The 15,161-nt window shown below is 36.2% G+C and overlaps 1 protein-coding gene across 1 annotated transcript; it reads left to right on the top strand.

Annotated features, from left to right (window-relative positions):
• Nucleotides 1–647: 647 nt before the first annotated feature.
• CCNL1 (cyclin L1) lies at nt 648–14,800 on the top strand. The gene is made up of 11 exons (XM_026705863.2): nt 648–1,077; nt 1,506–1,580; nt 1,732–1,841; nt 7,425–7,545; nt 7,826–7,890; nt 9,378–9,477; nt 10,376–10,480; nt 11,174–11,315; nt 12,435–12,546; nt 13,134–13,232; nt 14,005–14,800. Exons 1-11 carry the CDS (start codon nt 787–789, stop codon nt 14,351–14,353), a joined length of 1,569 nt encoding a protein of 522 aa, XP_026561648.1. The 5' UTR covers nt 648–786; the 3' UTR covers nt 14,354–14,800.
• The last annotated feature ends 361 nt before the right edge of the window (nt 14,801–15,161 follow it).

Below are 15,161 nucleotides of genomic sequence, written 5' to 3'. Positions count from 1 at the left end.
CCCTTTCCTAAGAGGTTGGTAGGGGGCATGCATAAGCACACTGTGCCTACCCCCGTCCTATTTCTTTATATATATATATGTATAACCCTATATATATATTTTCTTATATGTATCCATGTATTCATAACCATGTTTTTACTTATACCTATTATCTTGTAAGCAATTGACAAATAAAAATAAACTGTCTGTAGTAGGAACTGATTATTTGATTGACTTGATTGAATGTTTGTAACTGTTCATCTCACTTTTATATGACCATAGACTTTTGACTAAGAATAAATTCCTTGCAGGTTGTACAGAAAAGCGAGGACGCCCCACACCTTTCCCCTCACGAATAGACTGAGGTGAAGGGAGAAGAGGGGGCAACGTCTTTAGGAGGAATTCAATACTGTTTCTTAACGCTTGGTAACTTAAGATGTGTGAACTTCGACTCCCAGAATTCCCCAGCCAGCATGCTGGGTGTGGGAGCTTCTGGGAATTGACAAGTTCCGCGGCCAGATCTATTGACTTCTACACTGAGGGCAACACCCTAATACCACCGCGTCCTCCCTACTTAGAGCCGAGCTATAAATAGCACGGAGACGCCCACTCCTCGCTAACGGCCAATGACGTCAAAGGTGGGGAGGGCGGCGCTGGCTTTTCAGACACGGTCGCGCGGAGAGGGTTCTTTTCCCAGCGTGCACCGCTCTGTGGCTGCGTCATCGACGCCCGGGCGCAAACGGGCTAGTCTGTGCGTGGCCGGCTCCGGGTGCGGTCGACGTGCGTTCAGTTCCGCGATTCTTCGTCATGGCCTCTGCTGGGACTCATGTTTCTCCTGCCGCCGCGGGCGCCCCGCTCTCCTCAGCGCCGCCGCCGCCGCCTCCTCCTCCTCCTCCTGCTCCCCCCGCGGGGATTCTGATCGGCGACCGGTTGTACTCGGAGGTGTCGCTGACTATCGATCACTCGCTCATCCCCGAGGAGCGGCTCTCGCCGACTCCTTCCATGCAGGACGGACTAGACTTGCAGAGTGAAACTGACCTCCGGATCCTGGGTTGCGAGCTCATCCAGGCCGCGGGCATACTCCTACGTCTGCCACAGGTCAGCGCAACCGGGGCCGAACAAATACGGGGGAAAGGCGGGAAAGCGGTTTGGGGGAGGGGGGAGCAGACAGCTAACGGACGGGAAGGCCTGGTCTTAAGCCTCACCGAAGTCCCGGCCGTTCCACTTTTCCAACGGGAGAACGGAGAGTTTAGTAAAGTCGGGAGGTTCGCGGGCGTTAGAAAGGCCCCGCTGTGGCGGAGACGAAGAAGGAAAAAGGGAGGGGGGGAAGGAAACGGGCGCTTGACGCAAAATGGCGGCGGCTTCGCGACCTCGGCCTGCTTGACAGGCCCAGCTCTGTCGCCGCTTCCGGGAAGAAGGAAGGGCGGGGGGAGTTTAAGCACAGCCGCTCCTGCGCATGCGCCTCTCTCCGGGCGACTGAGATGGCTGATCTTTCTCTCCTCCCCGTCTGGGGATTGTCTTCGCAGGTGGCGATGGCGACCGGGCAGGTGCTGTTCCATCGTTTCTTCTACTCCAAGTCCTTCGTCAAGCACAGTTTCGAGGTGAGTTCTAGGGGCGTAAGGGAAAGCTGGATGGATTTGGTGGGAAGGGGGAAGGTGTTTTGGAGTGATTTTGTGCTTTGCAGTAATATATATATATGAGAGTCAGGTTCAAGGGCCGTTTTCACAGAAAAATTGGCTTTTTTTTTTCCAGATTGTGGCTATGGCCTGCATTAATCTTGCTTCCAAAATTGAAGAAGCTCCCCGCCGGATAAGAGATGTGATCAATGTTTTCCATCACTTACGCCAACTAAGAATAAAAAGGTAAGGCCAGCTCCACTTTTTATTACCTGAAACATACCTGTGTGTTTTGTTTAGTTGTACTCTCACACACAATGTAGTCTCAAACTTGTGGAGGTTTCAGTTGCACAGGGTTACTTTAGTAGGTTGAGGGATCTTTGAATTGTTTATGGTTTTTTAAATGGTGTGGACATTATAGTTGTTTATTTAGCTGGTTTACTCCTCTGTAAGTAAGGTTAGAGGTCTAACACGTTTAATAACTAATTGATGAGAAATTGGAAATCTTAAAGCATTAAGTTGGTATTTGTTTTGTTGTTTATGTTGCATCAGACTTTGTTATGGTGACTTACTAAATCTGAATTCCAGTTATTAGAGTCATTGGTAGAAGCTAATATATTTTATCTAAAATAGTACTTTGGAATATCTACATTGAATTGTTTTCAAATTGACATTAGTATTATTGGTTTCGACAGTTGACAGCAATTTGATATAGAGCAGATAGGCAAATGAAGCCTGAAAGCCATCTGGATTTAGGAACATGAACCACACCTGTTGCTCATCATGCTTTTGCATGCTTTAGTGATTGATTTAGAACTATTTTGTTGTGGAACTGCTCAGTTTTTAATACAAAGTAAGCTTTGAACTAGGGAGCTTTTAAAAAATAAAAGCTTAGGAAATCTTTAAAGAAATCCTTTATAGTTGCTGGATTGTTTCCTTGTTTTAATCCATAAATTTTGTCTGAGTGAATTTAGTTAGTGATAAAAATGATTTCAGTGATTTCTTGAAATTTAGTGAAGTTCCCAAGAAGTTGTATGTTATAGGATAATGGGCCATTCTAACATAAATGTTTGTGATATATTTAGGTATTTATGCTGAATCAAAAATATTCATTGCCTATATTGGCAAAATACATGTGGCTTAATCTAGCTTATTTACTTTCAAAGTGTTTTCTTAAAATAAACAATGAAAATTTCATTTTGAATGCAAATGCAGAAAGGGCACTTTGAGCTATCTTTTGATTTCAAGTGAAGCAAATATATCATAGCCAGTGAGTCGACTATTTATTTTATCTAGGTTCTGATTTAACAACTTGTATATATTTTAATTATTTTTTAAAGCTTATAAACTAACATTCCAGACATTGGCATACTGCTTTAGGTGTCAGTGTTGTATCGGGGAAACTATACTTCATTTACATTTCTAATTAATTAATCTAATTTAAATATTCTTTGAAAATTCTGCAACAAATCTGGTTATGGAAACTTAAAATTTGGCATGCAGGTTCATTTTTTTTAACAGGATGTAAGTATATTTCTGTGCGTGTTACAATTTTACAAACAAATCAGTTGTACACGTTATTAACTTTAGCTCTTTTTTCCCTTGCAACCGACTATACAGCGACCAGCTACATTTACCAAAGCCTGGGTGATGTGGAGTGGTTCATAGAGATGAAGCTGTCGTCATGGCAACAGTGAGTGACGTATGGAAAATCCCCAAGGAGAAGCCAGTGCTCTCAGAATAGGTCACTGGAACCGGGGACTGACAGGTTGGCCATTGGTGAACAATTTGGAAGAACTCCTGTATCTTGGGTTAAGCTTTTATCTTTGCTGTCCAGGTTTTTGGAAACTAGTAAAGTGTATGTGTATGTGTGAATTTTAACTACAAATCTTATCTGTTGTGCTGAATAACTTTATTTCATAATAATTTATTCTGCTGAATTTGAGGATCCTAGGTGAATTTTTCACCTTTACAACAGTGTTTCTATGTGCAATGGACTACTCTCAGTGTGTAGCTTTTTATTGAATGATATTTTTCTACAGATTACTTTGAAATGCAAGTATTTTCCTTTATGAAACAAATCAGTTGAATGTGGAAGTTAATCTTTAAGAATATAATTAGCATAAGTTTTCAGTGATACTATGAAATGTGCACTTCGTTTAATTTGGAATAAGATTCTTTTTTATTTTGGAAGAATAAAAGGTGGATTTGTAAAGTAAAAGTAAATATGCATGCTTAGCAAATGAACAAATACATGTTTTGCATGTGAAAATCCAGTCACATCACTTATGTGGTATTAAAATATTGCATGAGCACCTTGGAAGGTGCTGTTATAATAGATACGAATGGTTTAGTTTACAGAATAAAATATGTGTATGTTAGATAATTTCAATATTTGCATTTATTCTAACAAATTACATGCAAAAAATGTATTGATAGTTCCACGTTTTTTAATCAAACCAGAACTATTCCAAAAAAGACATCTCTGATTTAAGAATGTGACTTTCCTGAAATTTATAGCATATGGATTATTCTTTCTTTTCTGTGCTTTATCAACAATACACAAAATGGGACATAAAGAAGGCTAAGATGTGAGAAGCCAAATTCCTAGAAATGCTAAATCTGTATACGTTTATATAGGTGATATTTAGCAGGAAGAAATATAAAACATATTTAGACTTATATCAAGAATGGGAGACAATGGGAGACTTGATAACATACAAATAGACAAAGCTAAGTATTTGTCTTTATATATTTTGGTCCTAAATGCCCCTCACTGACCTTAGGGTTTATTTCTGTAAATCTATAAATGTAAACAAAGTCCTGGTGGTGTAGTGGTTAAAGTGCAATTTTGCAGGTAAACTGCCAACAGCCTGGAGTTCAATCCTGACAGGGCTCACGGTTGATTCAGCCTTCCATCCTTCCGAGGTCGGTTAAAATGAGGACCATATTGTTGGGGCAATATACAAATAATGCTTCTAGATTGTAAACTGCCCAGAAAGTTATGTAAAGCACTATGGGGCAGTATTTAAGCCTAAATTTTATTGTTATATATCCTGCTTGTAATTGTAAGCAGTCACACAGTTCTCATCAGAGCAAGCACTAAGTTAAAATTGTAGCACAGTCTCTTTATGGGGGGGTGGGGGGTGGGATGGTATAAACATTTGAAGTGTGTGTGCTTTTCTCAAGGCTCAGTTACACAACAAATGCAAGCAAGCAAAAAGGTATTCCTTTGGGCATGTACCTGTCTGTGTGTGTATACACACAGACATGCAAATTTAAAATTAAGTATGGCACATAAATTTAGATTGAGAAAGAGATAATAATTGGATCCCTAGTTTTATGTTCAGGAGAATATTTCAAATTGTAAATAATGCTTTAGAGTTTTACAGAGATAATTAGATACTTAACAGACTTGCAGGCTGTCCTTTGTATTTACTTTACAAGATAATCCAGTTTTGCAGTTTGCTTCCAGTGAAATGCATTTAATTTATCTTCTGAATTGGTTAAATGTATTACAGTTGGGTACATCATTTTTATTCCAATGCCAAAATAATATTGGAAGCAGTTGAGCAATTGTTTCATTTCATATATTCCTCTAAAATGAGTGCTTTAACTGTCCTCATTATTCAATTAACATATTTCTCAGATATAAATATGTAAAAATTATCTTGCCTTTTATAATCTGATGAATTTTATCTCAGAGAAAGGAAATATAAAAAGTATTTCTGTTAAAATTTCTAGGTAGTACAATATTAAATTATTGAGTCCTTTAATCTTGAAATAAATTCCTCATCCAAGTAGTACCTTATGATGTATAAATTTATCTTAAAACCTTCTAGGAAATTCTATTTCCCTCCATGCCGTGCTAGAGGTATTATTTTGCCATGTTTCAAAGGATGAGTGGAATATTCTGGAGTTGTTCAGTTGCTGCATATTAGTTTTGTGCTCCTTATCAGAACTTTCTCATAACAATAATTACAAACTGCTTATTTTATAAGTGAAATTCACTAATGGGTTTTGCTTAATGAATATGGTCAATTGCCAAGTGCTACCCAAATAGGGATTTTAAATCTTATTACAGATAAGCTTCTTGATATTTCTATAATTTTTGGAAAGCTTTATTGTTTACCTTAAAAACAGACTACATAATTTTAGGTCAAAATACAGTTTGAAATTTAATTGAGGCTATAAAAATGCATGTTTATGTAAGAAGCAGCTCAATAAAATTGGGAAAATACATGCATTTTTTAGGAGTTAAATAATTTAAGTATAAATTGAATACCTCAAAAAATAATACGAATTTGGAGAAAGATTTTGCTAAAAAAATGTCCTAGGACAAATAGCTGCAGGCACCATAATAACATTTACCTGTTTAAGTTGCACATCAACAAGATAATTGGAACATAGACATGTATATTTCTCCATATTTTTTATTTTTCAGATGTCCTATATCTTTAAACTACCTTGAATGGGATTTGAATCAAACAGTATTTATAGGAATTTAATCTGATATATATGATGTTAATTGGCTCTGCATAACTAATTAAAGTAGGAATACGATTTGCTTTTCTCTCTGTCCAGTTAAAAATGGGTAACGTTCAGAATATTATGCTATTAGCAGATAACAAAGGTAAGAGGTTGACACACTTTCTGAGCCAATGGTGCGTATTTTTTTATAGTTCAGTGGAGAAAATATATTTTCCTCAAGCTTTTTGTGAAACATGAAATGTTCTAGAATTTGGAGTAAAGCAGAATGCCTAACGTTCTAAGATGTGAAAGTATATTTCTCTGACCATCCAAATGTCAAATAGGGAAACAGTAAGAAAAATTGTAGTGATATGCAAAGTTGCATAATAAGCTAAACATTTTTTTGTTTTGTACATTATTTACAATATATACTTCAATGCTATGGACAATGTTTAAATATTTCTTTTCTCATCTTTTTAGCTTGTTAAAAAGTGAGAATAACACAAAATCATAGACTGTCCTCAAAATGTAGAAATATAGAAATTAATATTATTTCTTATTTGTCATTGCTTTTTAAACTTCTTGTGCCATATCCATCATCGGATGTTGGCAATCTTGTTGGTGATCCTATTTTTATCAACAGCCACATGAAAAAGTGCTGTTGAGTTTTGTCCAAACCAGTCCCTAAGATTTTGAAACCATGATGTTCTTCTGCCTGGACCTCATTTGCCTTCAATCTTTCCTTGGAGAGGATTAAGTGAAGTACAGTATGCCATATTTTTGGGGGTGTCGCATCATGTCCAAAATATTCTAACATTCACCTTTTTTTTGATGATTTCATAATGGAAGAAATTGTGTGCATGTCTCTGTGTCTTTGTATACATACATACATACATACATACATACATACATACATACATACAGAAACATACACATATTTCTTCACTATGAACAGCAGGGGAAAAATATTAAAGGCTTTCATTTACTTACCTGTGCATAACAGATTTATTTTGCAGAGTTGAAACTGGCGGCGGAAATTTAAATGTTGTATATACCAGTACGTTCCTTTTCAGATAATGAAAATTTTCTCTGAGAAACTGCTGGGACTCTTGTCTTGTAGCTCAACTGTCTTTTTAATTAAGTATCTTTCAAATGTCTCATTTCAAATATTTACAGGTAAATAAAATTTTAGGTAATGACTTTTAGTTAACTTGGACAGCACAAGATTAAAGCTTAAACTTGTTTGCAGGAGTTCAAAATCTGGTTTCTGTTGCCATTAGTTGGTTGGAAAGGGAAAACAGAGAAGCTGCTGTCTTCGATATAGAAAAGCGTTTTGACTCTATCTCTTACAAACTGTAGGACTCCAAGCCCATTGATACTTGATCAGAACTACATAAACACCAAAAATCAAGTAATCAAAGCAGAAAGGAGGGTGCTGAAGGAATTGGGATTTTGTGTTCATGTCAAGCATCCACATAAGGTGAGTCCTCTAAAGTGTTTGCTTTCCAGTATTAAATGCTATGTATTTTCATAATTATGGAGAAGGTAAAGATTTTTTTTAATTTGCACTACTATAGGATAAACATATATGCCTTCTTAAGAAACACTTAAAAAAATAACACTTGCAATCAGTAGAAAGGGTGGTTTTGATTTTTCAGAAGCTGCTAGAAAACTTTTAAAATCTAATTATGATTGATTTATGTTCAAAGTGAGATTGGAATAAAATGTGTTAATTTGCTTGTTTGTTTTTCATCCCTCAGATCATTGTTATGTACTTGCAAGTCTTAGAATGTGAACGTAATCAAACACTCGTCCAGACAGCCTGGTAAGTTATTTCCTTCTTGTTTTATCTTTCTTAGCCAGAAAAATAGTAGCAGAAAAAAAAACAAGCTGATGTCCAAATACCAAGTAATGAACTGTAAGTTAAAAAACCAAAAAAACAAAGCAAAATCTTGTGGAATGTGCTGCTGCTTGTTTTCTGCTTACTATTTTCATGGCTTTCATAATGCATTTCCTTGGAGAACTCAATTTAACTTTTTTCTTTTTTCTACTCTTTAATTAAAGGGTAGTCCCTGATGGTAAGTCATAGAACTCTGCCCTCTGCACCACAGCTCATGATCTGAGGATGGCCTGATTGGCTGCCTCTCTCTCCAGTCAATCCAGTGCAAGCTCTCAGCCGAGATTTACTGAAGTGGTCCATATCCAGCGGGCAGCATCTTCTAGTTCTGTCGGGGTGTCAAAAGGATTTGTATATTTGATTCTAGAACTACCTATTCAATATACATAATCATGAAATGTATACTTGTTGTCCTAGTTAATGTGCTTATGACATTACCTATTAAGGTAAACCATATAAGCTTTAATTCTATCCTCCAAGTATCTATTTATTTGGGGGGAGGTTGCCTAATTGGGGGATTATTTTCCTCTGTGCATGCCAAAAGCTAGCACATGTCTCATTTATAGACATATTGATGAGTGAAGCTTTCCACACAGAAAATTCACAATAGGGCTGTACGCATGTTTGGAGATTACCTGCTAGTTTTAGAAAAATACTTCATTACTTAGTTGTAGTTTAGCAGTGACTATATTGCATTGTAAGAAATGTTTAAATTGTTAACCTGCAATTTTATATTGTACCTATAGAAATATGTGCACAGCTGTCATTCACATCTATTTCTGGCCTCATAGATGGTCTAAAAGTAATTGTAAATATTTTAATTATTTTTTTTAAAATACAGAATGCTAAATTGAATCTGGTTGATAACCATAGGAGACTACATCACATGCTTGTATCAATCCCTTCAATATAATGGGATGTACATTGTTTTTGTAGTGTAGTGTAGTAAGTTTATTTTTTGATGGCTACAAATTTGCTGTAGATCATGTTAATCTGTATGAAATTAACAGATCAGTAACAATTCAGTGATTTATTTTTTTTAAAAAAAAGAAATGGTCACGTGATTCAATATTTTTGGAGCTAAAGTTTAGTTGATGGACACTTCCAAGAATACTAAAAACAATTGCATAAAGTTTTGTTAAGTCTTTGAGGTGCACCACATTATAATAGTAAAGACTGAACTCAAAACTCAGCTTGTACTTTCATGGGGTTCTAGAGAGATAAAAAGAGCCTGTGTGTTACGTGGTCCAGGGGCTTTGAGGCATTTTGTCTTTATGGCAGATTCTTTGACAAATGGGAACCTAAATTACTGAAATAAAAGAAAAAACAATAAAGTAGATTGAGTCTCCAACTTTCTTTGCTTGGTTTCATGGTATCTCTTAAACAGGAAACACATTGAGGTTTATATTTTTCAGGAATTACATGAATGACACTCTTCGAACCAATGTATTTGTTCGATTTCAACCAGAAACAATAGCTTGTGCTTGCATCTATCTTGCTGCTAGAGCTCTTCAAGTAAGTATTTGTTTTTTTCCTCTGCTCATAGCTTTTGTATATTTTCAATTTTTCATGCTGATTCTGTGAATCCTAATGGGGATTAACCAATTGGAATCCAATCCCAAAGGAATTGGAATCCCATACAAATGAGGGTCCCTTGAGATGTATCTACAAGCTTCAGTTGGTTCAAAATACTGCAGTCTGCATGATTGTGTGTAAGTCTAGATTTGCATATGTATCACTTCTCTTGTGGGAGCTGCATTGGTTGCTGATTTGTTCCTGAGTTCCATTTAAGGCACTGGTTATTGCTTTTAAAGCCCTATATGGCTTTGGGACCAGGTTATTGAAGGACTGTTTTTTCCCAGTTACATCAGATTAGCAAGGGTGGGTGGGTATTTTATGGATCCCCTTCATCAAGGAAATCCTAGTAAGATCAGGAAGAAGGGCTTTTTTGTGGTAGCTCCCTCCCTATGGAACCTCACCCCAGCAGTGATAAGACTGGCCTCCATCCTGATCCTCCTCCGAAAGGCCCTGAAGACATAATTTTGCCAATGGGCTTAGAGATCCTAGGTTGATATGGAGCCCATCAAATGGCTTGTTTAAATGTTGTTGAATGTATGGGTATATTTGATTTTGTATTTAAGGTTTTATTCCTATAAACCACTCAGAGTTACCATGACTTAAGTTGGGCGGCTGTATAAATTCATTTAATAAATTAAAAATAAATATTGAAAAGATTTCATGAACAGATTTTCAGTATGAACTTGCCTGGAACTTAATTTCACAATAGGAGATACCATTCTAAAAGAGCCTACATTTTGAGAAGTTGGTTGGGTCCTCAGACTTCAGATCTATGGAATATACTGTCTTGGAAAAAATAGATTTGCAATCTTTTTGGTAATATTTTGTCTTCTAGATTCCTTTACCTAATCGTCCTCATTGGTTTTTACTTTTTGGAACTACTGAAGAAGACATTCAGGAGATATGTTTAACAACACTTAAGCTTTACACTAGGAAAAAGGTAATATTCTATATATAAATGGTATTACAAGTATTACAGTGTAGCTATTTCCCATAATGTATGAATTCCAGTTTATTCGTTTATTATATTTATACCTTGTCAAAATCCCATCAGTCAGCATGCATGGAGACTTGGGGATAATTTCAAGAAAAGTAAAGTAGTAATAGTGAATCTACTATTGTAGAAAAGACTAGTGTTTTTTTAAAAAAACACCTAATTTACTATGTTGAAAAGCTTTATACTGAAACAAAGTAAAAATGTACTAAATCACCTGGAGAAGAAGAAAAACCAAAAAAGAAAAAATAATTCTTTAGGAAACAGGAACAAAATAAACACAAGAGCAAATAATATGAATCATACCTAGTCCATACGGAATTACATTGTCCAGCCTTAGTACACGTATGATTCGAAGTCTGGGAATTGACAGATGTTCAGCCAACAATTAGAATCTGGAACACATGCATTCTTCCATGAGTATATGGTCATTTTTTTTCTCAACAGAACAAGCAAGAGATATCCAAAGGTCTTTATAAATTAAAATATTTTATATTGGGGGAATATAATTTAATAAAATCTTAACAATCTTAACTCTTGCCATTGAGGAACTAAGGTCACTGAAATAATATCTAACTAATAATGAGTTGACCTATGTATCCATTTTGGTATGAACTGACTTAGACTCATGTTTTACAGCCTAATTATGAATTGCTTGATAAGGAAGTAGAAAAAAGAAAAATGGCTCTACAGGAAGCTAAATTAAAGGCCAAAGGATTAAATCCAGATGGAACTCCAGCTCTTTCAACATTGGGAGGCTTTTCACCTGCTTCCAAGCCCTGTAAGTTTTATGCACTAGTGGTTGCCATTTTGACCATGTGCAGCCACAATCAGCTCCAGATTTTATGCTTTTTAATTATATATTGCTTCCAAAGCTATTTGGAAGCAATCAAGCAAAATAATGTAATAGGCTTTTGTCGCAGTACCTAATTTGGTAATTAAGTATGTTCTGAAACCTATTGAATATGATAATAGGATTCACTATGAATGCTTTTCATTCAAGACAAAAAGTTCTGTTTTGGTCTCACCCCTCCACAGAACATTTTTTCAGTAGCCTTTTCCATATGAGCTTTCACAAATTGTAAATAGCCAGCTTCTTACATCTCTTCCATGCACATCATTGTTACTCAGAGTTTTCCTAATGGTTCTCTCATGACATTTGCCAATTCAAGAGAGGCCTTTAGCTCTTTAGCTGTCAGTCCAGAATTATTTTGAGTTCTCCTGGAGTATTACATGCCTTGCTTTTGTTGTGATCTTGGTTAGTCAACCATTCTTGAGGAAGTTAACAATGGTTTTGAATTTGAAGACAATCTGCCTCACAGTGGATTGATGGAGTCTGAACTCTTTAGAAATAGATTGATAACCTATTCGAGCCATTATATACTCCCATACTTGATTTATTCCATTGAGTGAAACACCTGGCTCTAATTTCTGCTTCAAATGAACTGATAATCCTAGAGGTTGACATACTTTTGTCGCAGAGAGAGAGAGAGATACTTTGAGCAGTTTTCTTAAATAAATGAATAGGAATACTGTTCTTGGCTCATGTTTAATTGGCTTCATTTTATCTAGTTTCAGGGTTTATGTGGAAAATAGACCACATTTTAAATAAAATTTATGAAAAAAAAATACTGAAAATTCAACAGGTTCATGTGTTACCTTGAAAACACTGACATTTATTTCAAATAATAGGAATCCAAATTGTTTGGCAGAGGCTTCTAAGCTACTGGTTTTAAATTTTCAGAAAGGGAAAGCTAGTCATATTGTTTAAGGGGTAAGATAAAAGCTAGAGGGTAGTGTTTTAAACCAGGAAAAATCAAACTTAATGGTAGCAGATAATTAGAATCTAGTTACTGGTTACAGAAAAAGGATATTTACCTTGGATTATTTTATTTCTTAGCATCTCCAAGAGAAATAAAAACAGAAGAAAAATCTCCAGTGTGTATTAATGCAAAAACTATCAAAAAAGAACCAGAAGACAGGCAGATGGTTTCCAAAAGTCCTTATAATGGGTAAGTGATGAAGTTTGCACAAAACAGAAATACATTTTTTTTCCAAAGCTGGGACAAATCATTCCATTTCACAAGTTCTATCCAACTGTTCATTTGTGATAAAGTATTGAGTTTTGTTATTAAATATATAGAACAAAATTCTGAATGATTCCAGAATCTTACTTTAGACAAGTAGTCTGGTTGTCTCTGTTCTTTTCCTCCAACAGATTCTGGCATGGCATATCCCTACTGATATCGTGCCCTCTGATATCGTCATCTCAGATTTTTCCTCCCTTCTGTTTGGCCTCCAACATCCTTAGCTTTTTTCTACCTCCCCTATCTAGAAAAACTATTTGGGGTTGTACCAGAAACAAAACAACCTTTTTTCCATTACATACATGGACAGAACTCGTTGAAATTTAGGCTTAGGTTACGGCATGAACTTCTCAAAACCAGCTGTTCTCTGCTCTAATGAATGATTTCAGCACAAATTATTTTCCTCATACCTAGAAGTAACAGTCCTATAATAAGTTTGGTCCCATGCTAACTCATTTAAATCAACTTAATTGTTGCAGCCTATGTAGTAATTCCTTTTTCCCCCTTACCAGAATGAGAAAAGAGAGCAAGCGAAGCAGAAGCAGTAGAAGTGGTAGCCGATCAAAGTCAAGAACAAAATCACGATCCAGGTCTCACTCTCCAAGGAGACAGTAAGTGTTTTTTTAAATTATTACTTCATATCTTGCGATTTTATTTTACTGCATAATACTTCAGGAAGGTGAACAGTGTAATTCATGTTGTGAATGCTTTGAGAACAATTAGGAAATCTTATTCTGACTTTGGTCCTGCAAATCAAAGGAGGGTTGCAGCTGAGATCTAAACTCCAGCACAATTTGGGTTTCAGATAAAAGAAATCTCCTATCTGAAGGTATCACCGCAGACAAATAGGGCAGGGCAGGTGGTATCTCACACATTTTCCCCATTCATCTGTGTGCCCTATACCTTAGTGCAATCATCAATTTTCCCCTCCAGTAACTTGGGCTACAAGCACTAAATATTCGCCAGTACGCCCAATCCCAATTTCCCTGGTACCTTTCTTTTCTACTTAAGAACCCTGGTGGTGCAATTATTAAAGTTCAGAATTGCAGGCAAACTCTTCCCACACACAGCCTTGAGTTCGATCCCTATTGGTTGATTCAGCCGTCCATCCACAATATTCTTCTAGGATCCTCTATAGCAGTGGGATTGTCCCATAAATGATAGCATAGTATTCAGTAGTTTTGCATATCAAACTATTGCAGACGGACTTCCTAATTTTCTATTTTGTTGTAATTGTTTTGCAAACAAACATAACGGGAGTAGCCTGGTAGAAGTAATTTCAGAAACGTAAACGATAAATGTTTAACAAAATGTGAGTATAGGGGTTAATTCAGTGCTGTATTTTGCATAACAAGCTGAAAGGCCATAATGTTGTGTTTTAAGTTACAACAATAGACGGAGTCTCTCGGGAACCTACAGCTCAAGATCCAGAAGCAGATCACGTAGTCACAGTGGCAGCCCTCGAAGACACCATAATCACGGATCACCCCATCTAAAACCAAAGCACAGCAGAGAAGAACTGAAAGGAGTAAACAGACACAGTCACAAGCGGAAAAAGTCTCGTTCACGTTCTCAGAGCAAATCTAGGGACCATTCAGACCTCGTTAAGAAACACAGGCACGAGCGAGGACACCACAGAGAAAGGCGAGAAAGGTCTCGTTCGTTTGAGAGATCACATAAAAGCAAGCACCATGGTGCTGGTCGATCAGGACACAGCAGGCACAGGCGCTGAGTGTGGGTGCATTGCTTATTACCTTTGTTTGGATGTTATACAAGGTATTGGGACTCTTTGAAACTTGAAGTCAATTAGGATTTAAATTTGAAGCCCAGTATGTCCAAGAATGTAAGACACGTTCAAAAAAATGTTGAATTTTTGCACATAAAATACCTTAGCAGTATCATCTAATTTGAAACAATAATCAGGTTAAATTGTATGTGTTTAGGATTGTGGTATCAATATGAAAACTGGAGATCTGTTTCTGTACAAATGTATCTTATTTTTATACAAACATATTGCAGACATTTCTATTTAAGTATAGTTATTTGTTTAAGATAATGGTGGGTACTTTCTTACACTGGTTTTAGTCTGCATGTGTAAATTTTTTTTTACAAACAAAAAATAAAATATACAACTTTTTACTACCCTGCTGAATACCTCATTAAACAATCTTTTGTCAAATTCTGATGTTTTCTTAACAAGTCATTATTGCCTCCTAGTTATTCAGATAACATCTTCTAACAGGAGAGGCATCTTCTGAAATACCATTTAGACATTTCAGGAACTGTTCAAAAAGACAATGAATGTTGAAACAAGCAAGACTTGTTTTCTGTTCAAAATATTACTATTAAAATGAGTGAATAGTGAATCTGAATCAGATTGGAAGGTCACTATTAAAATTCAAACACATGCATTAAGGTTTGTTTTTTTAAACAATAGTTTGAGGTTTCTTGGTTTGAATTTTTCTCCTTGGACTAAGTTATAATCAGCAGTTATAAATGCTGATGTGTTGCATTGCTGCAGAGTAATATATCAGCATTTA

This window comes from Pseudonaja textilis, chromosome 4, assembly GCF_049901715.1.
Source record: "Pseudonaja textilis isolate UNSWEBS1 chromosome 4, rPseTex1.2, whole genome shotgun sequence".
Lineage (NCBI taxonomy): Eukaryota > Metazoa > Chordata > Lepidosauria > Squamata > Elapidae > Pseudonaja > Pseudonaja textilis.
Note: the sequence above shows the minus strand (reverse complement) of the source record. Positions and strands in the feature narration are given on the sequence as shown.

Coding starts and splice junctions, on each gene's coding strand:
- CCNL1 (XM_026705863.2), top strand. CDS start 787: ATGGCCTCTGCTGGGACTCATGTTTCTCCTGCCGCCGCGGGCGCCCCG. Junction 7,546..7,825: donor ATGTCAAGCATCCACATAAG/GTGAGTCCTCTA, acceptor TTCATCCCTCAG/ATCATTGTTATGTACTTGCA. Junction 13,233..14,004: donor TCTCACTCTCCAAGGAGACA/GTAAGTGTTTTT, acceptor TTGTGTTTTAAG/TTACAACAATAGACGGAGTC.